The following is a 26619-nucleotide window of genomic DNA, read 5'->3' as shown; positions in this document are numbered from 1 at the left end:
ACTTATCCTAATCTGTCCGAATAGAATCTCTCGTGTTAATCTCAAAACACTTACAATGATTACGGCAATGGGGGACTTAGCTATCTTGTTACATAAAATGTAATTAGGGGGTTTTAAAAAATCCCCAGCAGTTTGAATTTGATCCCATTTATTAACATAAGGAATGTATATATTTTTAAAACAGATCAATGTTTTAATTCATCATATCAGGATAGATCCTTAAAGGAGACATATCCTATAAAAATTAAGAACATACCAGTGAATTATACTCCTATAGATATAGAAGGATTGTGCTTAAAAAAGTTGTATTTCAGACTGATTTATTGAGAAATTCCACCAAAACCCCACTAGCCCCGCCCATCTGTTTCACTTCCTGCTGGCTGAATTCTCTGGATGAGCTGGGGAGCCGGTGGCCCTCCGTACACTGCACTGTAGGATAGGAACCAATCAGCAGCTAGGCTGACCTGATAGGGAACTGAAGCCTGTCTTTGCATGTGGGAGTGCAGGGCTGTGATTGGCTCTCCCCCTCCTACTGTGCTTCTGGCAGGGACCGTTAGGACACGCCCACTCTCCATTTCAAACTGGACAGAGAAGTGATAGGATCTATAGGGAGCTCCAATAAAGGGGCCATTGTTACAGATAGGATTAATTTTTAGCCCAAAGTGAAACCAGCACCGTATATTATTCATAATTGCCTACAAAATTAGGGTTTTCCTATTTATCCTATATGTCCCCTTTAAAGGACCGGGAAGTTGTAAATCTCTGGGGGTGTCTATATGTTGGGCACCCCCTAGTGAGTATAATCCTTAACCTTAAACCTTGGGAGGGAGCTCATGTTCGATGGAAATTGCCCGAGCTCAGGGCATAGTTCCTCTAGCAGCATGCCGCCATTTTCGCAAAGATCCCAGCTATCCCTTGTAGCTATCAGGACAATGCTTACGCCTGTACTGGGAATACAAATTGTCCAGTATTTTAGCAAGGGACCAGAGATCTTTCCAGAATAGGGAGGAGCTCTAACACCCCTCTAAATCTTTAATCCTCTATGTAAATTGCAACAGGGTATTAATAATTCAGACACCTGTTTTCCACGCAGGAACAATTCGTTTCACCGCAGAAAATAGATTGATAAACCTGAAATTATCTGTATTTATTTTTACCAGATACTCACCATTGTTCCCACTCAGATCAGATCATTAGTCATTCTCCCCAGCAATAATAGTAGTTCCTGACGATGATGAATGATAGGTGGTCATGGTGAAATCTCATACTTTGGATTCATGGAGTAGCTGATGCATTGTAACAATACTGCCATATAAGGGGTAATTTATAGTGTTAGGGCACTAAAAAGCATGTGATTGCCTTAGACAGTTAGATGAAGAAAAAAATGAAGTAAGCTCTATGTAAATACAGCCATAAGCACTTACAGTAATGCTACACCGAGTTCTCTATCAAAAGAAACACAGGATTTCTGTTTTTTGTAAACATGATGTTCCAGCGTCTGACTTCCTCCCTCAGAAACATCCTTAATTTCCGTGGCCAGAGTCTGCGCAGTTCTCTTCTCTCTCCCCTCTCCTGCTCCTCCCTCCCACGAGAATGCTAAGAACTCCCACCTCCCACCCCCTCCCTTAGGAATGTGTGATCTGAGCTATAACGGCTAGAGACTGCAGGCAGGAAGCTACTTAAAATGGCAGCTGCTATCTTAAGCAAACGGAGAAAGCTTCTAAAGCTGATTACTCAGGTATGGTAATGCTTTCTGCAGAATAAATATAGTGTTCTAGGTGGCACTAATGTGGCAAATCTATTGGCAGTAAAATGCCAAAATGACTTTGCGGGTTATGTAATAAAAGGCACTAAGTTTGCCAAGGTGTAGTATCCCATAGTAACCAATCAGCAGGTAGCATTTAATGGTCACCTGTTTAAAAAAAAAAAATAATAATCTTATTGGTTGCTATAGGTTACTGCTCCTGGGCAAACATAGTGCCTTTTATTACATATAAGGGTTTGTGCTCAAAACGTCTTGAAAATAAAATGAACCTTCATACAATGTATATCCATGGGTGTCGGAATCTGTGGTTGGGACTATTTTTATATTACAAAAATAAACAAAGAAAAATTTAAAGCATTCTAACTGACTAACTGGCAATTGTAATGGAACTTTAACACCAATGAAAATAAAGAGGCAATGTGACTGGCTTTTACCCATAGAACCAGTAAATCCATCAAGTTGGGGCACTTGGAGACCCTGAAATCTATGAAGAAATACATAAGAAAACTGCATAAAACACCAGACTCTCCCTTACACTAGTAATCTGTATAATTAGCATTTAAAGTCACTCCATTCATGAGTCGCCTCTTTTGTATCATTTACCTGGTAACTAGTTTCCTTATTCCCACTGTGTTACTTCATACTCCACCATTTATCTACATTAAACATCTCATACCACTTACTTGGTCACACACCCAATTAAGCCGCTGATAAATCACCTTTCCTCATTCCAATTACTGAAGGTGCTCAGATTATGTGCCATACACTAATCTTTATTCTGCTAAAAACCCTTCATTGCTGCTCCATTCCCAGGACAGGCAAAATAAAAGATCATATTCAGAAATGTTATTATGTTGATTGCGTTTATTCCTAGAACAGAAGAACAATCTCATTTTTATCAAGCAAATGTCTAAACATAGGAGGCACGTAGCCCTGGGCCATCTTGGATTCTCATACATTAGCCCTAGTTAAAGGGATATGCCCTTATTGAACATCCTTTTTTACTTTTCATGTACCCTAAATTAATTCAGCTTTAATGGTTAGCATTACAGTATGCTTCTCCCAACCAGTGCTCTGATTAATGGCTGGAGCACACTGGGGGTCATTTATAAAATTTGCCCAGAGCAGACTTAATGCACAGTGAACATATCTGCCCTGCCCATGTTTATATTTATAAATCTGGTGCATTTAATGTGCAAACATAATTGCGAAATTTTTATGCGCAGTGCGAATGTCGTTTAAGCTTTCCAAATATGGCATATTCGCAAATTGCAACTATTTACTGCACACACTCTGTGGCCACGTTACACCACAACTTTAGTGGTGGAAAAAATACGCACAAAACTGATTTTGCAAATTACAAATTTATATTGGCAAAGAGAAAATCGGCGCTATATTTGTACATAATAAACGCGCAGAGAGGGCATGCTCATGCAAATCGCAATCTCATTTGCAAATTTTTGGGCACAAAAAAAGGAAAGATGGACACAGCAGTGCAAAATGTAAGCGTTTAGGGGAAAAAACATGCACAACCAACCATTTGTGAAAAAAATATGTGCTGTGCCAACTTTATAATTGACCCCCACTTTGTGTAGGATCATTGCTAGATCCCTTTTCTTGTATAAAGGGAGCACTATGGTCAAAATCTGCATAAATAAAATGTACAGGGGTTATGTGAGTGGGGTTAAGTTTGTCATCTGACAACCCATGACACCCACAGACTCACAGAATACAGAAGCATATCTATGCTATCTATGTGGCCTGGCAATAGAAAATAGGCCTCATTCTTCAATCCCCTGGGCACAAGTGCAACAGCGCTGAAGTGTGCAAGAGTGCGCCCCTTAGTGCTCATTCTAAGAGCACATGCACCCATGCTGCTCTTTGCAGGGAGTGCCACTGTGCCAGATCAAAAATCTATCATCCCTGCAAAGAGTAGCATCAGGAGCCTGAATGACACGCAAGGTCTGGGGTGCATAGGGGGTGGGAGGGAAGCATCTATATGCCTCCACCCATCTGGCCATTTAGAATCAAGCATGACCTAAAGTAGGTTGAATGGAAGAGGCGGGGGCCTTCAACACCATCTGTCTGCTACATACAATGCTGTTCTAACACCTGTACCCCGGCAGTTTCAGAACTCTTCACACATCCATTCATGCAACTCTAACTCGATGAGTTACATGATACTTAGGGGTATATTTTTCATGCTGTGTAAAAAGTGGAGTGAAACATTACTGGTGAAGTTGCTTATAGCAGCCAATCAAATGCTTTGCTTTGGATTTCTAACTGTTGAAATCTAGTTGCTAATTGGTTGCCCTGGGTAACATCACCGGTAATGTTTCACTCCACTTTTTACACAACATGATAAATATACCCCTTAGTTAAAAAGTGCCATTGTGATTGGATTAGTGGAAGAGTACATATGCTGAGCACTCCCTATACCAGTCAGTTGAACTGAAGAAGCTGCTTGGATGAGTAGTGAAACGTCTTCAATGATTACCAAACAAGTCCAGTTGCTTTAGATTTATTTATTCTAGATATACCATGACCTGAATGAATGAAAATCTTCATAGTCAAAGCAAGATAGCAGCTCCCTGGCATGTGTATTGATAAAATGCTCCCATGCCCCACCTAGTAGTAGGTAGGAGAGTAGTACTCAATTGTGAAAATCCAAGTCTGGCTCAGCCACATTATGACTCCTTCCGTAACACTGAATAGGAGAAATATGTTTTGGGAACTATTAAAAATTACATGGAAAGTATACATTGCTTCAAAATGTTGATCATTAATTTAGTTTTCCTTTGTGCAGATATTAAAGTACAAGTGTATATAGCGAACAGAATATTTATTTGTATTTATTCATTCTACTGTTCACTTTAGCAAAGGCTTTCAGATTTGCAGGACAGGAATGAGTTGTGCAATAAATAAGATATTGGCATCTCTTCAAACGATCCCAGTTGCTTAAAAGGAAATTGGTGGAATGAAAAAAGGGGCAACTAAAGGGCTCATTTTCTGTCCCTGTAATCTCCCAGCAGTCAGTTGTGTGTAAAGCCCCTTTCATTAAATGTACCAAGCTGGCTACCCATCCCAATGTTCCAAAGTGGTGCACATTTTGAGGTCAGCACACACAACAATTGTGGCTTGTACACTTGAATTTGCATTTATTATGACCCGAACACACTGTTCTTAAAAACGCGCATACAAGTTAAAATCGGTGACAGAAGAGGTGCATGCCACACAAAAAAAAATCTTTACAAAGACTTCTGTCCAAAAATTGTTGGCCACTAGTGATGAGTGAATCTGTCCCTTTTCGCTTCACCATAAAATTTGCAAAATGGCGAAAAATTTGCAAAACGCATTTGTCACATGATTCTTTTGTTGCCTGCTTTTTTTTTTGTCGCCTGCGTCTATTTTCCTGTCGCCTGCATCTATTTTTGTTGCCCGTGCTTTTTTTGACGTGACCGCGCCCAATTTTGACACGACTGTGCCTTTTTTGACGCGACCACGTGACAAATTTTTCCGCAGCAAATTTTTACGGAAGATTCGCTAAACAACTCGCCAATGGCGAAATGCAGAAATTCTCTCCGAATCCATGCCTGGCGAAAAAATTCGCTCCTCGCTATTGCCCACGTCAAAAGAATTGTCCGTGTCAAAAAACAATTGTCTTGCACGTCAAACATATTGTCGTGCGTCAAAAGAATTGTCTTTCGCCAAAAAGAATGTCTCTTTCATCAAAAGAATTGTCTCTCGCGTCAAAAAGAATTGTCTCTCATTAAAAGAAAGATTTTCCCCGCAAATTTTTTGGCTTTTCACAAATATTTCTAAAGATTCGCAAATTTTTCAGTGAAGTGAAATGGGACAGATTGGCTCATCACTATGCAGATACACTTGTATCTAAAGTACTGGGCGCAGACATCACTCACATGCTAAACACTAGAAATGATGCCATAATTTGTCCTTAGTAACGAATACTATGAAAATCTTAGAAATCTGAGTTTGGACACTGTAAATTTCCACTGGAGTAAATCTCAATGTGTCCGGAGCCTTATTCTCATACATTAAATTCATACATAGCTCCCAAAGGGACTGTAATACAGCTGCAGTCACTCTCACTAAAAGTGAATCTTGTAAGCTCCTGTTTCTCAGTGTTTCTCAATGACTATTCAATGGGACTATTCAGATTTCAGATAATGAATGAACAAAAATATAGATGTGGTAAATTTTGTTGCGCGTTGAAACTTCTAAGGGTTGAGCAAATTGTTCTATGGCACATCACTGCTCTCTATTCTTTCCTCTAGACCTTTATATACTTACCACTAGCCCTGTCTGTGTATCCTTTCCTCTAGGCCTTTATATACTTACCACTAGCCCTGTCTGTGTATCCTTTCCTCTAGACCTCTGTCTGTGTATCCTTTCCTCTAGACCTCTGTCTGTGTATCCTTTCCTCTAGACCTTTATATACTTACCACTAGCCCTGTCTGTGTATCCTTTCCTCTAGACCTTTATATACTTACCACTAGCCCTGTCTGTGTATCCTTTCCTCTAGACCTTTATATACTTACCACTTGCCCTGTCTGTGTATCCTTTCCTCTAGACCTTTATATACTTACCACTAGCCCTGTCTGTGTATCCTTTCCTCTAGACCTTTATATACTTACCACTTGCCCTGTCTGTGTATCCTTTCCTCTAGACCTTTATATACTTACCACTAGCCCTGTCTGTTTATCCTTTCCTCTAGGCCTCCCTATACTTACCACTAGCCCTGTCTGTGTATCCTTTCCTCTAGGCCTTTATCTACTTACCACTAGCCCTGTCTGTTTATCCTTTCCTCTAGGCCTCCCTATACTTACCACTTGCCCTGACTGTTTATCCTTTCCTCTAGGCCTCCCTATACTTACCACTAGCCCTGTCTGTGTATCCTTTCCTCTAGGCCTCCCTATACTTACCACTAGCCCTGTCTGTGTATCCTTTCCTCTAGACCTTTATATACTTACCACTAGTTCTGTCTGTGTATCCTTTCCTCTAGGCCTCCCTATTCCTACCACTGGCCCTGCCAGAGTATGGGAAGAAACCAGAGTACCAGAGGGAACCCACTCAGACACAAGGAAAACAAACTCTTCTATGGTTTTGCAATGCAAAACATTCACTCATATACTTACCACTAGCCCTGTCTGTGTATCCTTTCCTCTAGGCCTCCCTATACTTACCACTTGCCCTGTCTGTGTATCCTTTCCTCTAGGCCTCCCTATACTTACCACTTGCCCTGTCTGTGTAGCCTTTCCTCTAGGCCTCCCTATACTTACCACTAGCCCTGTCTGTGTATCCTTTCCTCTAGGCCTCCCTATACTTACCACTTGCCCTGTCTGTGTATCCTTTCCTCTAGACCTCCCTATACTTACCACTTGCCCTGTCTGTGTATCCTTTCCTCTAGGCCTCCCTATACTTACCACTTGCCCTGTCTGTGTATCCTTTCCTCTAGGCCTCCCTATACTTACCACTAGCCCTGTCTGTGTATCCTTTCCTCTAGACCTCCCTATACTTACCACTTGCCCTGTCTGTGTATCCTTTCCTCTAGGCCTCCCTATACTTACCACTTGCCCTGTCTGTGTATCCTTTCCTCTAGGCCTCCCTATACTTACCACTAGCCCTGTCTGTGTATCCTTTCCTCTAGGCCTCCCTATACTTACCACTAGCCCTGTCTGTGTATCCTTTCCTCTAGGCCTCCCTATACTTACCACTAGCCCTGTCTGTGTATCCTTTCCTCTAGGCCTCCCTATACTTACCACTTGCCCTGTCTGTGTATCCTTTCCTCTAGGCCTCCCTATACTTACCACTTGCCCTGTCTGTGTATCCTTTCCTCTAGGCCTCCCTATACTTACCACTTGCCCTGTCTGTGTATCCTTTCCTCTAGGCCTCCCTATACTTACCACTTGCCCTGTCTGTGTATCCTTTCCTCTAGGCCTCCCTATACTTACCACTTGCCCTGTCTGTGTATCCTTTCCTCTAGGCCTCCCTATACTTACCACTAGCCCTGTCTGTGTATCCTTTCCTCTAGACCTCCCTATACTTACCACTAGCCCTGTCTGTGTATCCTTTCCTCTAGGCCTCCCTATACTAACCTCTATCACATTTACATACTATGGTCAATTTAGTCAGAAGTATTATTAACCTGCCTGTACGTTTTTGCAGTGTGGGAGGAAACCGGAGTACCCGGAGGAATCCCACACAGACACAGGGAGAACATACAAACTTCTTGCAGATGATGCCCTCCCGGAATAGAACTCAGGACCTCTGTGCTGCAAGGCTACCCACTGCCCCATCGTGCTACCCAATCATGGGGGGAGGATGCAGTTGTATATAAATGAACCTCATCTCCACCTATTTATGACTTAAAGACTTTCATTTCACAAACAGTATGCATGAGCTAAATACAATAAATGCAAATGGTCAAGTAATATTAATGCCATCAATATTTTCTGTACATTATTATGTATCCAAATAGAAATCATCAGCATCAGATGTATCATTATGTTGATATATCTGTAACGTCCTACATCCCTGTTGTTTGGGTTTATCTCCCTACCTCTACAAAACAACAGCTATGTTCTGTATTTAGATAATAATATATAGTAATGTGCAGCGATTGTGTATCATGTACTAATAGTAATGATAGATACAGGGAGCTTCAGATAAACCAAAACAACAGGGATGTAGGGAGTTGCAATGGAAACCAAAAAATATGATGCTATTGTGCAGCAAGGGTTTTTCTCATTAAAGTACAACTAAAGTGTATTTCACTGGGTGTTGCCAAAGTACTAGGCATCCCCCAGTGTAATAGATCTTCCCCAGACTGGTGCTTCTGTTAGGAGAAAACTGTACCAGCCTCTGGAAAAAAATGCAATTTTTTTGCCTTTTTGCAAACTTTCAGCAATTTTTCCATGAATTTTTTTGCATTTGATTTCATTTTTTGGTGAAGCAAAACAGGACAGATTATCTTATCACTATTAATAAGTTATAGACACTGAAAAAGTGCATATTTCTTGGTGCAAATGGGCTTCTCACTTCTGAACCTGCAGAATCTGTTTTTCTTCCCAAAGTGTACAATTAATTACTATTCATTTCACTCCCCTTACTACCCATACTACCTTTAGTACAGGTGGAGCCAATAATCTCTTGAGCCATTTTAAGCTCATGCTGTGCATACAATGCTAGATCTGCTTCTGTAGCAAGGTCACCAAATGAGCAAAGACCATTCTATAACCAAAGGGGTCCTAGGCTAACAGGACTTTTTAGGCTGCCTGATCAATACCTGAATGAGCCCTGATTAGATATTGATCAGGAAGGCTTTTGTTGAGAACCCATACACAGGCCAACATTAACTTGTGCATGGTTAGACTAAGGTTAATGTCACGTGTCGTGTACACACAGGGAGGACAAACATTGTAGTAAATAAGTGTAAATTACAGATATTAAGTGCTATGAGACTGTGTAGAGGGCGGATAACACACAGGCACAAATAGGAGGCCAAAAGTGTACAAGGTTTTGACATTAGCCCTGAAGTGCCAAGACTGTGGAGACTTATTCCCTCCCTTTCAACCTTACCCAGAGATACACCGCTGACACAAGAAGAAACACTGACACTGTTTTGGTGGGTGGAGTTCGGCCACAGCTTTATTAAAGAAATCCAACATCAGAATAGTCCTTGCCATGTATTTCAAACTTTACCAAACATCTTAACAAACTTTTAGCTGTTTCATAATGAATGCCGGCCACTACGAACGCAGTGGGCATGTGGAAACCATCAAACAACACCAGAGATTAAATGGCCGCGATTTGCTGTGACAAACCAAATAAATTTACGAATAGCTGTATTTTTTTTTTTTAATAAAAGATCCTGAAAAGAAAACATATAACATGTAAGGTGAGAGAAATTACGGACCTATGGGTCACAAGCTAAATGCGTTAAACAGGGAGGGGGGGAGATGCCACTCCGTATGCTGCCGGAAGTGGAGGTGGGACGCTGCGCGGGAGCTGCAGGGAAAAAGGGGGAGGGGGCGAGCGAGGAGGCTGCTTCTTCCCGCTGAATTGGATAAGCTAATTTAACCCTATGTGCCCGGAGGGAATTGGGCCCCTGGCTGGCTTCACAATCTCTCCGCGCTCTCATGAATTATTTCAGTGCTCTCTAGACTAAACCAGATAACGTCCTAGAGCTCCTAAGGGTAGGATGGTGGCAACTTTGCACCATGCACTGAAGCTTGGGTTAATAAATGAGTCCTTTTAGGGTTGTCACCATACCCCAGGCCTAGACTGGAATTTTAAATAGGCCCTGGCACTTTAAGCAGCACCCCTTGCGTTTGCCAGAATCTACTCTTGCCAGTCTGGATCTGCCATACCAAGTTAGTAAAACCAGACTGGGAATGGACCTATTATTGGAGTGGGTGGTGTTGATGTTTCAGGGCAGTTCAATGGCATAGGGGGGTGGAGTTAATGATGTTATGGGCAGTAACAGGCAGACTTAGTAAGGTGCTGCAACAGCATTTTGTCCACTTTTCAGTGCTGAACCGGATAGCTAAAATCCAGAGGAGTGGCAACCCTAATCCCTTAAGTACAGACTTTTAACTCAACCCCCTGTAATTATGACTTATTACTGTACTGAGTACTTTTAACCTCTTGCTCTTACAGATTTTTCTGTCAACAGCCCATGCCATATAAAGCCTCCCAGGGTGTACGAGACAAGTCCCACTGCCCCACTTCCACCAGGCAGTATATTAATGCAGAGTGTACCCAGGCCGCTGCCATTCTCCCACAAAAGTGAATTGGCACCTTGACAGCTCTGCTAATGTGTTCGATATTCTGTGTGCCTTAATGCATAATACAAGCTGCATAATTTATGATTGGCATTAGGCATTATCATTCACATGTGAAGCGCTAAACATCATTTAAATACAAAGTTGACTGAGATAAATACTTGAAGATGGAATAGTGCAGGCTCAGCCTTGTGTCGGATTTGGTAATGTAAAGCCACATTGTGCATGCATGTTTAAACACGAACAGCCGTGCATTAAATTGCCGCCCGGGTATCCGGTGTTTTAATATAATATTTGCAGACTATTCACAAACAGAACAGAGGTATAGAGAATCAAATGCAGTCTTGCATGCAGCCCTGAGATTACCATTCCTATATATATATATATTAAACAGTCCGACTCTGCTATAAAAATACTTTATGCATGAAATCTAAACATAAACATAACTGGCAAAATATGGGAAAAAAGGCAAAAAAAGCCAATTTAGTACTTCAAACGATTTCTTATCTTGTCTTGTTTTGTGCAGTATAAAGTAGAACAGGCTTGTAGTTTCCTTCTGAATTGATAAATATTTTAAAGAGTGTCATAAATAATTAGTGTCCGGCAGATTCATAAATTCTATTTTTATAGGGCCAAAAGAATCCTGCAAACTAATACAATGCAGATAAGAGGTCTCCAAACATGTGTACCACTACAATGTATAGCCAGTAACCACCTCCACATAAGACAGATGAAATAATACCCTGTGCATACTCTGTTCAGACCTTAGCATTCTCAGCTTGGGCTCCGTGCCTGTGTCGATCTCATACAGGGTCCTGGGTGATTTTACAAAGCCGGCACTTTCTACCCAAGTGGCAGTGACACCAGCTTTTACTGAAGCCTTATTACTCTTAAAAGACCAATTTAGTTCGTCGCACGGTTATTAGGATCACACAGCCAAGCTTGAAGCTGTCAGTAAAAACTGCTTCTCATCTTTTTTCTTTCTCTCTTTTTTTTTTTTCTCCCCATGCCTGGCATATTTTCTTTCTTGGCCGGACACAGCTATTACTGTTTTTATATTTGTCAATCAATCTGTAACTGAAAACAAAGGGATATATCTTGCCTATCACCCAAGTGCAGAGGAGAGATGCTTTTAACAGTCATAACACTGGCAGCATAGCTCACTGCCTGCTCTGTGTGTTGATGAAGCAGGGACGGAGAGAAATGTGCCTTTCTTTAGGGCTACATCTTTGAGATATTATTCCAGCATCCGAGGATGCCAGCGCGACTACGTGCTCCGATTTCTCACTGATTAACGACTCCTTCCTAGGCAAAGAGGACTGTGGAGTAAAAAAAAGGGGGAAGACGCTGGAAATGGTGTGAAATGAACATCTGGATAATGCTATCTTCACTAAGGCAGAGGGCAGCTTCTCCTGAATTCCTGCTGATCCTTATGCTGTTCGTCAGTGGGGTGACCCAAAGCAAAATTAGTAGGACCAAGGGGAAGCACTGGAAAGGGGGTAAGTGAGAAAGTTTTCCAGCCAATACCGAGGCACCGCTTGCTTCAGAGACTGTTGGAATGGGGGGGTTACTAGGATGTTTGTGGTGGGGTTTTTATTGAGCGGTGCCTGTTATATGTGTTACGCAAATCAGAGTGAGACTTTATAATAAGAAATGTGATTGCTATTGTGTTGTATCAGTACAACACTGCCAAACAAACACGAAAAGGATGGTATAAATACTGAAATACTGGCATATTGGGAAAGTTTTTTGGAAAAACTTCTGTGATTGCTTCCCCAGTATTTACAGAAGGCATGCCTAGCATTTGCCAAGTTTGGTGTCTGCCATACTGCATAGGAACTGCCAGTGCCAAGCAATACAACCAGGCCAAGGGACACAACCGGATACATAGCAGAATATTGAAGGGCAAGCTAGAAATATCATATTCATATCGAGGGCAGAGCAACACTATTGACTCATCCGGCTCAGGCTTTCAATGGTCACTGAATTGAAGGTGGCTGCTGTGGATTTCCAGCGCCAAAGCGAGATTAATATTCTCACACTGATGTGATTATAGAGGTAAATTAGATTGACCTTATTAGAAGAATTGCATATAGGCAGATGAGAAATGCTTTGTAATGTGAGAATCACAGACAGCTTCAGTTGTGTTTAAAATGGAAATTAGCTTAAGCATGGCGAGATAAATGTCAAACAATAAAGTTCCCCCTTGTTTGCCTTAACCCTTAGGCACCTATGTTGAGCTTTTAATGCACTGGCAATTACCCTCCGGGAGTTTTGTAGCTGAATAGACTGTATGTATCAGTTCTAATAGTAAGCTCCTTACTTATCATCAGTAAACATTGTGTGCACATTCCCACCAATAGCAATGGCATTTAGCTGGCTTTGCCCTGGTGATGCGGTGTTGCCATTATAAACATGGTCATGTGGGGTGTTCCCTGGGAACAGTCTGTCTTTTTGTTTCCCCGTCTGATAAGCAATACAGATGCCTTACTAACATGTTCTGCTTCCGTTCTACTACAGTGCCATGTTCTAAGGTTAAAGAGATGCAACGACATTAAAAAGAAGTTTAAATAATTTACAGCAACCTCCCAGCTGTGCTTGTTCCGCCCCCCTCCTTTCTGTGTATATCCATTGTTGCATTAAGGCAAATCTCCTACCCTACTTCCCATGGAAAAGTTCCAGCAGCCACTTAGCCTGTGCTGTCAGGGCAAAGGTATTATCGGTGCAGTAAAACATTAGACCTGAAAATTGGTTGTTAGGTGTGAAAGTTATTTTTTCTTTCACAGTCGTGAATGCATAAACGCACACACGATGCATAAAAAGATACGGTTAGAGGCAGGTGAGTTAAATCTTTCCGACTGATCTCACATAAAAGAGGAATATGGCATCATATAACTTATCATAATGTACTTTTTAAAAGCTAAAGTTGTAGGACCTTTTCCCATTCTGTAATAGCCAAGTCATCAGAAAATGATACATAAAGCGCCAGTTTATATCTACACATATTTGCAACCAATTAACTTTGCTCTCGCGGCGCTCAAAGCCAAGTCAAGGTATGACAAAAGAAATAACAAAACACACCTAAGGCAGAAGGGTTGATGAAAAAATGTACTCCAAAGTACATTATTGGCGCTCTCAGTTAGGACCAAATCTCTGACAGAAGAATTTAAAGGTGCAAGCTCCATGGTCTGTTGCAGTTGGAATGATCCAATTAGACACAATTGGTTTCTAATGATATCATAAATGAAAAGCCCATAATGGATCAGAAGTGGAAAATGGCTATAGTTATGCGATCTACAGTTGTATATATGGACACAAGTGGCATTGTATATTGGCCAAATAGCATTAGATTTTGGTCTAGTTAAGCACTAATGAAGGAAAACATCTTATTGGGAGGCTAAGGAACACATTTCTTATTTAACCACATAAACTTATGGCATATGGATAATATGGATAAACATTATGCACTATGGTCCTAAAGGCAGAATCAAACTAATTGAACTGACATTTTGGGGTGTAATACTTAGGAGCCCTTGTTCTGGGAATTACTTCCTTCTTTCTACCCAAACACCCTATCTTGGAAGTCTAGGCCATCAGATTTCTATACCAGACTCATTCTGGTATACACACTTCACACTTATGTAAGTGTGCTGAAACCTTGCTTCCTGTCCTTTTGGCAACTTCCTGGAATTACTACCCTGAAAGTACTAACTCCACTATAATTATTATTAAGTTAGTTTAAATAGAGATAATGAGCTCTATATAAACAACCTGCTCCCTTCACCTTTTCTTCTGCCTTTTAACTTAAGCAGAAGACCATGCAAGAATCAGGAAGTTAAAAACACAACCCAAAATACAATTTCTTTCTGTCTTGCGTAGCTTAAAAATTATATCACTATTGATGAATGAAGCCATCATTCAGCCATAGACTTTTCTTAATTAAAATTATGCTCAGCACAAGCCCTATTCATTGAACTAATGCTGAAAAAGTAGGCATACTGTCCCTTTAATACTACAACTTGCATTGTCCTTCTGTAGAATTTTGAGTATCCCAATGCATGGAGGTAAGTGCCATTTTAAAATAAAGAGCGACCAATATATTTGCATTTGTTTTGCACTATGGTAGTTTGGCTGGGATTGTTACAGAATAATACATTTTAAAAGGATCTTGTGGAATGTTTAATTTTAAATGCAGTGTTGCGGCCGATTACTGTTATTTAGTTTTTGGGCATTAACGTGCCAGTATGCATAAATAATAAAAACCCTGCGGGCTTGCTAACTGTATTTGGTTTTCTTATATTGGCTTTTTGCTAAAGTAAATCATTTTATGACTGATCCTGTCCTATCAGTGTTGAAGTCAGCCTTGTATTATATCACAAATAACTCCTAGTCACATGAAAGCAGCAACAGTTTCTCTGTCATAGAATGAAAAAGTGCATTACAGTACATTTGTAGTTTAGCCACCGCTGTGCACAGGTTTGCTTGTGTTTGGTAAAGGAACTAGAGTGACTATAAAAGTCTCTTTTTCAGGCTGCTTTGGGCTGTATTGTCTTTTATTATTAATGGTAATGCTTGTTCTTCATGTGTCTGTAATGATGTGCATTCATTAATATGTTCTGTGCTCTGTTGGTGTATAAGCATTGGAGCTTTGCTCTGGAAAATATCAAATACGGGGTGGTCATATTGTATATTTAGGGAAGGGGTCCCCAACCTTTCTTACTTGTGAGCCCCAGTCAAATGGAAAAAGACTTGGAGAGCAACACAAGCACCATAAAAGTTCATGGAGGAGCCAAATAAGGGCTAAGATTGGCTATTAGGCAGCCTCTATGCACCCTATCAGCTTACAGGGGGCTTTATTTGGTAGGAAATCTTGTTTTTATTGAACCAAAACTTGCCCCCAAGTCAGGAATTCAAAAATAACTCCCTGGTTTGGGGGCACTGGGAGCAACATCCAAGGGGTTGGTGAGCAACATGTTGCCCCTGAGCCACTGGTTGATCTAGGGTAAGCAGGGTACAGGGGTCAGAAATTTTCCAGATTGACATTTCTATCCAGGATTTAGCAGGATTTGGCACCCACTGTTTAATACCAGCATTCATTAAAAGAGTTGGTCACCTTTAAATTAACTTTTAGTACAGTTTGTACTAAAAAATAAAATTTTGCAACTGGTCATTTTTTACCTGTGGTTTTTGAATTATTTAGCTTTTTATTCAGCGACTCTTCAGTATGAAATTTTAGCAGCTGTATGTTTGCAAGGGTCCACATTTGAGAAAGAAACTAGAATATACATGGAAATGGATGTGAATAGAAAGATAAGATAATAAAAAGGAAAAATAACAATGAAATTGTAGCCTCACAGAGCAATAGTTTTTTGTTTGTGATGGATCAGTGACCCCCATTTGAAAGCTGGAAAAAGTCAAAAGAGGAAAGCAAAAAATTAAAAAAAATAGACTAATTGAAAGGTTGCTAAGAACTGGGCATTCTATAACATACTAAAGGTTAACTACCCTTAAGGTACTTGTGTCAGCACACACTTCTACTGTTCTATATCGTTGTGCTGAGAGCTGCTGCCTTTATTCTGTCTACTGATATAATCCACTGTGGGAACCCTGGAGCTACTGCCCCTCCAAACCAGGTGCTTCAGGTTTTCCACAGCGGCCAGATAGATGCGTCACAAGGATCGGGTGTACATCACTCTAATGTTGAACTCTGTCATTTAAATTGTATGTAAAAAAACACTGCATTTTCTTCTGAAATGTTACTTGTAAGTAAATTACCCTTTATTACTTTGACTTAGTTCAATCCCCCCCACCTAAAAGTGGATAGACCCTTCTGTCCAGGCTGAATGCTACAGTACACCTCATAACCTGACCAAATGTGACCCCAAAGCACTCTCAATAAGAGGGCACATTCCCTTGGAATGCTGGGAAAAATGTACCAAGGGATGGCTGTGCACCTATAGTATTTAGTTGTTGTCTAAACCATCCCCTTACACAAGCACATAAGGATTACTTATATTGTATCATGGAAGTTTGTAGCAATGGAGAATTGCTCTACTTTGGTTCATATACTCCGGGCACATGTGTTTATAACAGCTTTATATTGATGTGGAACAAACGGTAGCAATGAAATAGAGAATTTCCTAGCATGCAAATATACCAGAAAATGCAACAGGGGTTTGCTGGCACCACAGGAACCATTCTGTTCCTAGGGAATTAGTTTAGCAGGCATTTGATCATTTATCTGTGAGCGCATAAGAAAAACCAGCCATCTTGTCATTCATCTACAAGTCACCAGCAAAGCAAACACATGAGTGATGGGAAGGAGTTCTAGGAAGGAGCCTATATATATCTTCCTTAAATTGAATAATCTCCCTCTAAACCCACTCGTACAATGAAATAAAGAAGAAAAAAAAAATCAACCAAATATGTATTTAGAGCCATAGAAATTAATAGGGTTCAATCATTAAAGGGGCAGTTCACCTTTATGTTAAATTTTAGTGTGTTATAGAATGTCCTATTCCAAGCAACTTTGTGACTAGTAGGCATGGTTTATTTTTTATAGATTTATTATTTATAGTTTGCCACTTTTACATCTTTTCAGCTTTCAAATGGGGGTCACTGACTTCAGCAGCCAAAAACTATTGCTCTGTGATCAGTATTATTATTGTTATTACTTATTATTACTTATCTTTTTATTCAGTCCCTCTCCTATTCACATTTCTGTCTCTCATTGAAACCACTTCCTGGTTGCTAAGGTAAACAAGACCCTAGCAACCAGACAGCTGCTGAAACTCCAAACTGAGGAGCTGATCAAGAAAAAGCTACATAACTGAAAAACTATAAAAATAAAAAATGAAAGCCAATTGCGAATTGTCTCAAAATATCAATGTCTACGTCATACTAAAAGTTAATTTAAAGGTGAACAACCCCTTTAATGCCAGGAAAAAAGTGCTAAAGAATGCAGTTCACATAGTTCTTAGAGAAAGCAGCTGAACCCATGTATTAGTTGCACCCTTGGTAGTGCATCTGTCTCAGACTGAAGTGCAAGAGAACCCTGTTTTCAAGGGGCTTCATTATTAATTGCTTTGGGGGGGGCATATATAAAGGTTCATAGTTCTTATTGTATTTCATTATATATTATACATCATGGTGCACCCTTTATTAGCCCTCCAGCTGATAATAGGGGTAATCAATGAATGCCAAGGGAAGTTCTATGTCCATTAACATGTTTCTGCTCCGTCAACTGTACCTTTATGTTGGATTCCTCTTTAATGTAGAGTCTTGAGTCAACTATCAGCCCTTCTAACTGCTAAAGGGCCGGGAGACAGACATTTCTAAATTATGTGACCTTCCTCAGAAGGGAGCCCCAGCCCACCCTGCATTGACAGTGTACCTGTTATTCTGCCCCTGGTTAGGTAGAACATTATTTATACGTGATGTATCCTACCAACCAAACTTTGTTGGTATTTTTGTGATGTATGGGAATACTACAGATTAATAGGGCACACTCTTTCTTAGGTTAGCACTTCATCAACAAACGTTAGTGCCATATTATAACCTATATAACCATCAAGAACTCTCCAGCAAGTGATAATCAATGGATCCCAGTGTTAGAACCCTTAAGGCAGTGATCCCCAACCTGTATCTTGTGAGCAACATGTTGCTTACCTTCCCCTTTAATGTTACTCCCAGTGGCTTCAAAGTAGGTGCCCATTTTTACATTTCTGGCTTGGAGACAAGTTTTGGAAGCACAGAGACACAGTTTTACTCCAAGCAGAGCCTCTTGCAGGCCAGCTGCCCCCATGAGGCTACCAAATAGCCAACCACAGCCCTTATTTGGCATTGGTTGGGGATCCCTGCCTTAAGGGATGGTGCTTCCAATGTCTGGCTGGATGCCAGGGGACCACCAGAAAACCTTAGCTCATAGGCCCACTCTCCAAACTATTTTCATTCTGTCCTCACTCAACCTCTGTTTTCTCCTAGTCTATTTTTAATAATCTGTTCTTCCATCTATGTTCCTTTACAGAAATAGGGGATGACCATGAAATAGATCAAGTGGTTAGAAGCAGGAGGGCCAACTGATACATGGGCTAGTCCAACACTGGGTGCTTCAAATAATCTTATATAGAAATATCCATGTCCAGATAACTGTCCCCACTTCCTGTACAAGAAATCCGTTCTTGCTCTAATGTAATGTCCAATGACTGAAGACACATATAAAATCTAAAAATTCACCTATTCTCGCAAGTGCTAATTATGAACAGTGATAAATATTATGGCTAATATTGTGAATTAGCATTGCCAGGAATAGCTATAAGGCAATAAAAAGGGCCAGAATGAGTGTACATTCGCAATATACTTTATCTTCTGAGGTTAACATCACTGCTACAACACGGATATTGATTTACATACAGAACATTGATCCATGTTGTTGATATTACTTATGGATGGAACATCAGGCAGCAGGCTATGGATAACAGATTGGGAACATATTTCACGGGAAAACTGGCAGAAATATTTTGTCTCCCATAATTTTGTAATATATATCTGTTTTAATGATATGTCTTAATTATATTATATATAACTGAACGATTTCTGAATTTATAGATTGAATCCTTTATTTTTAATTAAATCTTTCAAGGGATAAAAATGAATCAATCTGCCATAGTTCAGTAAGGCACACATTTTTGGCAAGGTCATGTTAGTATTCAGGTTACGTCAAAAACCATAGTTTGGAAATCATAATTTGATGCCTTTAGAGTAAGCTGGGAGTTGTAGTCTACATCAGCTCAAGAGCTAACATTTTGCATAGAGTACACTATGGATGTTTATGTTGAGGGGGATATGTACATTTGCAAAGCATTACTCTTTTTATGAACAGGCAGTGGTTATTTATGACTTCTAGCTCTGTTTGCTGTTGCAAATTTCCCTATTTCCAATCAGTTTGAAAATAATTCAAAAGGTGCTTCATATAGACTGCTAGTTATAGCAAAGGAGTTTCCTTTTCTTGGCTTTTTCCACTTTTCCTGGCATTATATGCAGCCCCAAGCATGCCACGTGTATTGGCAGCCCGCAGGTGTATTGTACTTCCCAAGCAGAGTCAGACTGTAGTGTGCAAGGTCCACTAGGGCTGCTACTCTAGGGGCCCCCATGCTTCCTCTGGGGCTCCCGCCCACTCAACCACTGCCGGCCCCTTCCCCCCGTGGGTACACCTTATACTTACTTTTGCCGCAATTGGGGAGGGAGGGCAGCAGAGGAGCGACAGGGGAGGCCAGGTAGGTATTGGGTGTGGGTTGGCAGGGCCCATGGATGGTTTTCTGCTGGTCCAGTCTGACTACTTCATGTACTTCTCTTCAATCTGAAACATGATACTGATGGCATCTATATTCAACTCATGAGCTTACTGGGCTATGTGCTACTAAGTAGGTGTGCCTGTTTAGTTAGGTAGGTAGTAGCTGGCTAGATAAATAGACAGGGGCAGTTCATAATTTAAAGCTTGTGTCCATGATGGAAAAGGTCCCTGGTGGTGTCCACTGGCTTTTTTCACATTTTCAAATCTGAAGACAAAAACAAAAAGGAGTGGGATCCATGGGTAGGAATAAAAGCTCACCTTGTTGTATATGTCTCTGACAGCGGTATACCATGCTGATAAGGATGGCAGGGATGTATTGACTTGCAAGAATGTGTGATGTATGGGCAGACTAGGATTTTTCATACAGAAAATTATGAGGTTCAGGAAGGGCAATGTATTGACTAATGTAAGGGAGAAATAGTATGAATTTTATACACCATGCATGTGGGTGCACATCAGTAAGCTGGGGATGTCAGCACATCAGTCTGCCGTGGGGTAAAGCAGGACAACTAAGTGCACTATGTATATTTTCCTCCAGCTATTGAAATATAATGGCGTTAGGTTTTAGCGTAAAAGTTTGTAAAACCTTTGGTCTCTGTAAACCTTTGGTTTGATTTTCATTTTTTACCCTTTCTATTAATTTTGCTATTCTCCACCAAGGCTATCCATATGCTAATTTCAGTTAAACGATAACACCCCCCCCCCCCCAAATGGTAATTGTATTATTTTCTACTACTTAACTTACCTATCCCTAGTCAGTCACTTGAGTCAAAAGGAAGTTCCAAAGGTCAGTGCCGCAAGACTTTCCTTGAAGGGGTACAGTAAATAACCTTTACATTAACTTTTAGTATGTTATAGAATGCCCTATTCCTAGCAGCTTTCTAATTGGTCTTCCTTATTTATTTTGTATAGTTTTTGTAGTATTTGCCTTCCTTTTCTACATCATTCTAGCTTTCAAAGGGGAGGGGCACAGACCCTGGCAGCCAAAAAATTAAATACAAATAAATAAATAATGAAAATCAATTGCAAATTGTTTCAGAATATTAATGTTGATGTCATACTAAAAGTTAATTAATAGGTGAACAACCCCTTTTGTAAGAAAATGGAAAGTTTTATGTGTATATAAGATCTACCCCAGGATGTTGCCTATCCTATTTCATTGTTAAGCACCTTTATATATTGCTTCTGAAAGCCAACAGGCTAAAAAAATATATAAAGCAAGTACATTAAAAGAAGAAGCATATGAGTAATGGGTGACAAATCAACAAGACTGTTTAATGCTGGTGGGTTACAAAAAAAAAAAGGGAAAACCCAACTTTTTCCAGTTAATTTGCTTTGCCTTTTCCAGTGTTTCCAGAAATAGGAGCAGAGCGTATGCTGCTAGGTTGCTAGCACTAAAGTCGCTCTGTAAATCACTGTAAGCACAGAAGTATTTTCCAGCAAATTATAGTTGCCTACCAGATACATTTTCTCTGTCATTCTTTTCTTCCCACTTTCTAATTGGAGTATTGGCAATCTGACACGTTAGTTCTACCTGCAGCCGCATAAATGAAACCCAGCGGCAGAGTCCCCACATGAGGAACAGGAGCATGCAATTAGCTGTTAGAGGCACTTGACCTCCAGCCATAGATCTCTGTGACAGCAACACTCCAAGCCAATGTCCTGGCCAGAGCTAGAAGAATAGCATAGCTAAAGGGAGTGTAGCTTCATTTAAAGGCTCATTTATGACCCCAATCAGTGTGTGTTTGTGGACTTTTGACAGCCACAATTGCATCCGATGTGTCCCACAAGCACAAGGTGCATATTTTCCCTGAGCCACCATTTTTGTATGAGGAATGAATGAAAGAGCTAACCAGGACCAACCAGGATATTCTCCAACATGTATGTATGTATGTATATCTTTATTTATAAAGCACTACTTACTGTATGTACACAGCACTGTACAGTAGAATAGATTCATACAAACAGGGGGTTAAGATAATAATAGATAATTACAAAGTATAACAATAAATACAAATAAATACAAGGTACAATTGCAAAAAGTCAAAAATACAAGAGGATGCATATCTCTGCCCTGTAGAGCTTACAATCTAGATAGGTGAATCTTTTCAACCCTGTAATGGCTTAATATTTGGGCTTCTTGTTCACAGTAGAGAAATGTGATGCCTATATTTTTTCCAAGTAGGGTTGTATTTGACCGGCCTAACTGGCAAATCGGCATCTAGGGCCAGTGCTTGTATTATGGGCCCTGCATATGCCTGTATTATGCAACCTACCTATGATCCTTCCCTTCCCTGACTCTTTTATATAGAGGCAATCCTCTGTCCCACCTATCATCCCAACCTACCCTCCCAATTCCCCACCCCATCTGCCCATTCTGCCTCTCCTTTTGCCCATTCCTCTGCCTAGCTCACCCATTTCCCCACTCCCAAGTGACATCAGTGCCCACCCCAACCTAAAGGCTGGTATTTATATACAAAAAGGTTGTTGTACTGCTAGTTAACATTAGGGATCAGTCCACATGATGCTTTCTGTTCAATGGGATAAATGATAATGGACCCACTTGTCTTAGAAGGCCTTGGGAAATGAAACCTTTGTAAGGAAGCCTCTATAAAAATATTAATACAGCAACTATGTGCCTATTAGTCTGCCTCATTCACAGCATTTATCCTGGGGAATTTTAAGCACATCCGTTGTATTATTCTCTATGTCAAACATAACATTATGCTGTTTTAAGTGGGACTATTAACTTATTCATTGCTTTGAATTTCTAAATTTAGAAGAAGCACTAAGATGAAAGTCGTCGAATCTCAGGAGCCTTTTCAATTAAGGCAATCAATATGTGCCCTAGATTTTAAGGGACAAACACCAGTTTTCTTCTTAAACACACTAGATGAGCTTCCCAATCTTATAGCCGACCATCTCTCTTTTATTTATAAGCACAATTCCGTTAATAGCCTTCACAGGGAGGGGGGGAAAAAGTGCATCCAGTACTGTGGATATAGGTTCCAGTTTCGTGACTGACTGTAAGGAAATTCACCTGAGGCAGGAAAATGATTAGGTAATCACTTTTATCCATTACACACATGGCTTGCTACAGTCTGCTATTTCAAAAACACTCTCAGACTCTAGCTTTGTTTCTGCATAGGGAAATGTGTCCAAACTGTGAGAAACTGAATTAGAAATGTCTGACTTTAATGTCTGAATATAACACACACCGCAAATGGTTTAAATCTTGTAAATAGGAGCTACTAACCCAGCTGCACAGTGAAACATAAAGGCATACAATATACAGGTATGGGATCTGTTATCCAGAAAGCTCTGAATTATGGGAAGCCCATCTCCCACAGACACCATTTTAATCAAAGAATTCAAATTTTTAAGAATGTATTCCCTTTTCTCTGTAATAATAAAGCAGTACCTGTACTTGATCCCAACTAAGATATAATTACCCCTTATTGGGGGCAGAACAGCCCTATTGGGTTTATTTAATGGTTAAATGATTCCCTTTTCTCTGTAATAATAAAACAGTACCTGTACTTGATCCCAACTAAGATATAATTACCCCTTATTGGGGGCAGAACAGCCCTATTGGGTTTATTTAATGGTTAAATGATTCCCTTTTCTCTGTAATAATAAAACAGTACCTGTACTTGATCCCAACTAAGATATAATTAATTCTTATTGGAGGCAGAACAGCCCTATTGGGTTTAATTAATGCTTAGTAGACTTATAGCATGGTGATCCAAATTCCGTAAAGATCCCTTATTCAGAAGACCCCAGCTCCTGAGCATTCTGGATAACAGATCCCATACCTGCACTGTATACCCCACTTGCAACAGCAGAAGAGCACTGATATTACAAGTTTTTTTCAACAGAGGTAACATATTTTGTCTCTCTTTATTTGTATACATTTCATTGTAGACCTGTTGCCCTAAGACAGCCGAATAAAATAGCCGCAGGTACCTGTGCAAAGGGATTTTGTGATCAGCGGGTATTAGGTGGCTTATAGCAATAGGGAGAAGACTGAGTTACAGTAAATAACCAGTTAATAACATCATCCTTTTTAGTGAAAAAACCTGCCATGTGTTTTGCACTTTGTAATTTGCTCCGCTGTCAGCGCGTCTGGCAACAGCTCCTCGCATGTGGGCATTCCCCTTCTGCCCCCCACCCATCCCCTAATCTGTGTATCATTCAGATAATGAATTAAGGAGTGCTGGTAGGCACCAGCCACAGAGGGGCTCTGTCATGGGGCAGTCCAGCAACAAACAGCATCTATAATAAGCATGAAGAGGTGCAATTTTGCACCATTAGTGCACTAGAACCTGCACTCAAGGTCAGTGTATGTGACCCCTTACCTGTATATCATTTAGGGCAATGAAAGACTGTCGTCATGCCACCCACGTTGCATCTGTGATTTACCTTGCAGTCAAGTACCCCATCTGTCATTGCCCTTAAAGGTAAAGGATCCCCCCTTCCCTCTATGAATATAGAGCTGCCTGGGTGTGGTAGCACTGTATTTATGATTTGCTGGCAGTGGGAAGCAAACAGGCATTTCCCTTCCTGCCCCTTAGTGCCCCTTTCCACTTGCAACTGGTGACATCGTAATTGACCCATTGTATTATTTAAAAGTAAAGAAAGGTTCAGGATTTTTTTTTATTCATCTATGCTACTAGAGAAGCCTAGCTCTATGCTTGCCAGACTCCTTTATTCAATCTACTTTCATATCTAGTATTGTACGAAAGATATGCAAAATACTAATGTGATGCCATTATTCAGAAATGAGACTCTAGGCCTGTGTGTTTGACATCTGGAAGCGGAAGGGATATTAAGGGATATGATATCAATATGCATTTCATATCCCAGCATTATAAGTATGTGTTAGCATGTACTGTATATCTATGTACCCCCTTTGCAATGCATGATTTTGATCCATTTGTTAGGGAAGATTTTATATTCAAACTTGTCAAGTGAGTAGGATAACATTTTTTTAATTTTCAATTTATATATATACATATATATGTATATCCAGAAAGTAACAAATTACGGAACTGTATAGGTATGGGACCTGTTATCCAAAATGCTTGGGACCAGGGAGAAAAAACGGAAATCATTTTCAAAAATTAGAATTATTTTATAATGGAGTCTATAATTTGGAACTTTCTGGATAACGGGTTTCCAGATGAGGGATCCAATACCTGAATATATAAAAATGCTGATTCACACTGGGACTTAAACACTAATCTTTATTGGATCATATATATATCATTGATGCCATTTTATCTTGTCTTATTCACTTCTTCACTAAATTCTTACTGTTTGAGATCTAATGACATCCCAGATAAAAGTTATTGAAGCTCTTATTCGTGCCTTTTCTCCTTTTTTTCCAGCACTAGTGGCTGCCCCCATGGCTACACAGCAGCTTATTTATATACACTATAATAGTGTTTCTGACACAAACACACAACTTTTATCAGTGCAGGGCAACAGTACATTATATTTTAATTACTTTCATTTTTTGGTGTTACTGTTCCTTTAACAACTATTGTTTTGTGTGTGTAGCTTTATTTTCATTCAGTTTTCATGGTCAGGCATTAAAAAGGGCAGCATGGTGTCTAGAGGGAGTGAGTCAGGTTATTCATTATTTATTGGAAAGCATCCTCTTCTTTATAGTCATAAGGATAATTGCAGATTGGTCGCAAAAGGCATTAAAAAGCATAACATACCCATAGGTAAAAATATTGCTTGGATATATAAATATAAGGTAGGTTCTGTATATCCAACATGCAGTCCTCCAGCTGCAGCTGAACTACTGTAATTGCCGTGACAGCCCAAGGTTGTCTGGAGGTAGTGGAGGGCTACAGAGCAAGATAATAGGGTTAGAGGTTATTGACAGTGGTTCTGTAGGTTATGCAGAAAGGAAAGCTTCTTGATATTTCATTGTGACATTCCAGCACCGAAAGGACTCAATAAGCAATTAGATGTTAAATGGTTGCACTCAGTTTTTTCTCTCTGTACCTTATGAGGAACATTTCCTGTGCAAGATTTCAGTTTTACGGCATAATTTCATTTAATGGGATATGATGTTTAAAAGGTGTTATGACTGGGAGGATGGGATTGGTTGCATATAGACATAAATAATAAAGTTCTGCATATAAGTAAACAAGGAAGCACCAATGTAAGTAAATAGATATATAATAATTATATATTAAATTAGAATGATGCATTTTGTTAAATTCATTCATCTGTATATGATGGGGAAATAAGTGAAGCTTTCTACTAGGTTTTTATTTGACTCGTGATATAATCATATTACAATGTTTAAATATGTTGGGGCATGATATTCATAAATGCCAGAGTGTCTTCTGGAAATGATATAGGTACACTTCCAAATTGTGACTCCAAGCAATGATTTTTGTCATATTGCCAGCTGTAGGGTGGTGCCTAGTGTAGCAAGTCTGGGGGGAGGCAGGTTAGACGCCAGATGTAAACATCCCCCCCTCCCCAGTGCTTGGCAATGCCCACTATTGGAGACTTGAAGTTTAAAGTTTCTGTAATGTCCTTGCACTGATCAGGTGGCAGAGAAGGGGCATCATGGAGTGGCATGGTATTCCCACGTATATAAATACATAGTAGCATAGCAGTCAGCCCATCAAGCAAATGCATGTGTTCAGCCAAGAGCAACAGGTAAACCTAGG

The 26619-nt window shown here is 40.1% G+C and overlaps 1 protein-coding gene across 13 annotated transcripts in view; it reads left to right on the top strand.

Moving 5' to 3' along the window:
• Positions 1 to 11386: 11386 nt before the first annotated feature.
• The window catches only part of robo2 (roundabout guidance receptor 2), a 627127-nt gene continuing 611894 nt past the window's right edge, over positions 11387 to 26619 (top strand). For 4 of the 13 annotated variants that reach the window (XM_031896595.1, XM_031896602.1, XM_031896596.1 and 1 more), the window contains exon 1: positions 11388 to 12068. In XM_031896595.1, coding sequence (XP_031752455.1) covers positions 11933 to 12068 — 136 coding nt within the window. In that variant the 5' untranslated portion in view covers positions 11388 to 11932. Of the gene's footprint in view, positions 12069 to 26619 lie in introns of all 13 variants that reach the window. The other 9 variants (XM_031896599.1, XM_031896601.1, XM_031896594.1 and 6 more) reach the window with 5 other exon arrangements.

This window comes from Xenopus tropicalis, chromosome 2, assembly GCF_000004195.4.
Source record: "Xenopus tropicalis strain Nigerian chromosome 2, UCB_Xtro_10.0, whole genome shotgun sequence".
Taxonomy (NCBI): domain Eukaryota; kingdom Metazoa; phylum Chordata; class Amphibia; order Anura; family Pipidae; genus Xenopus; species Xenopus tropicalis.
The sequence above is the reverse complement of the archived record's forward strand: the minus strand, read 5'-3'. Positions and strand labels throughout refer to the sequence as shown.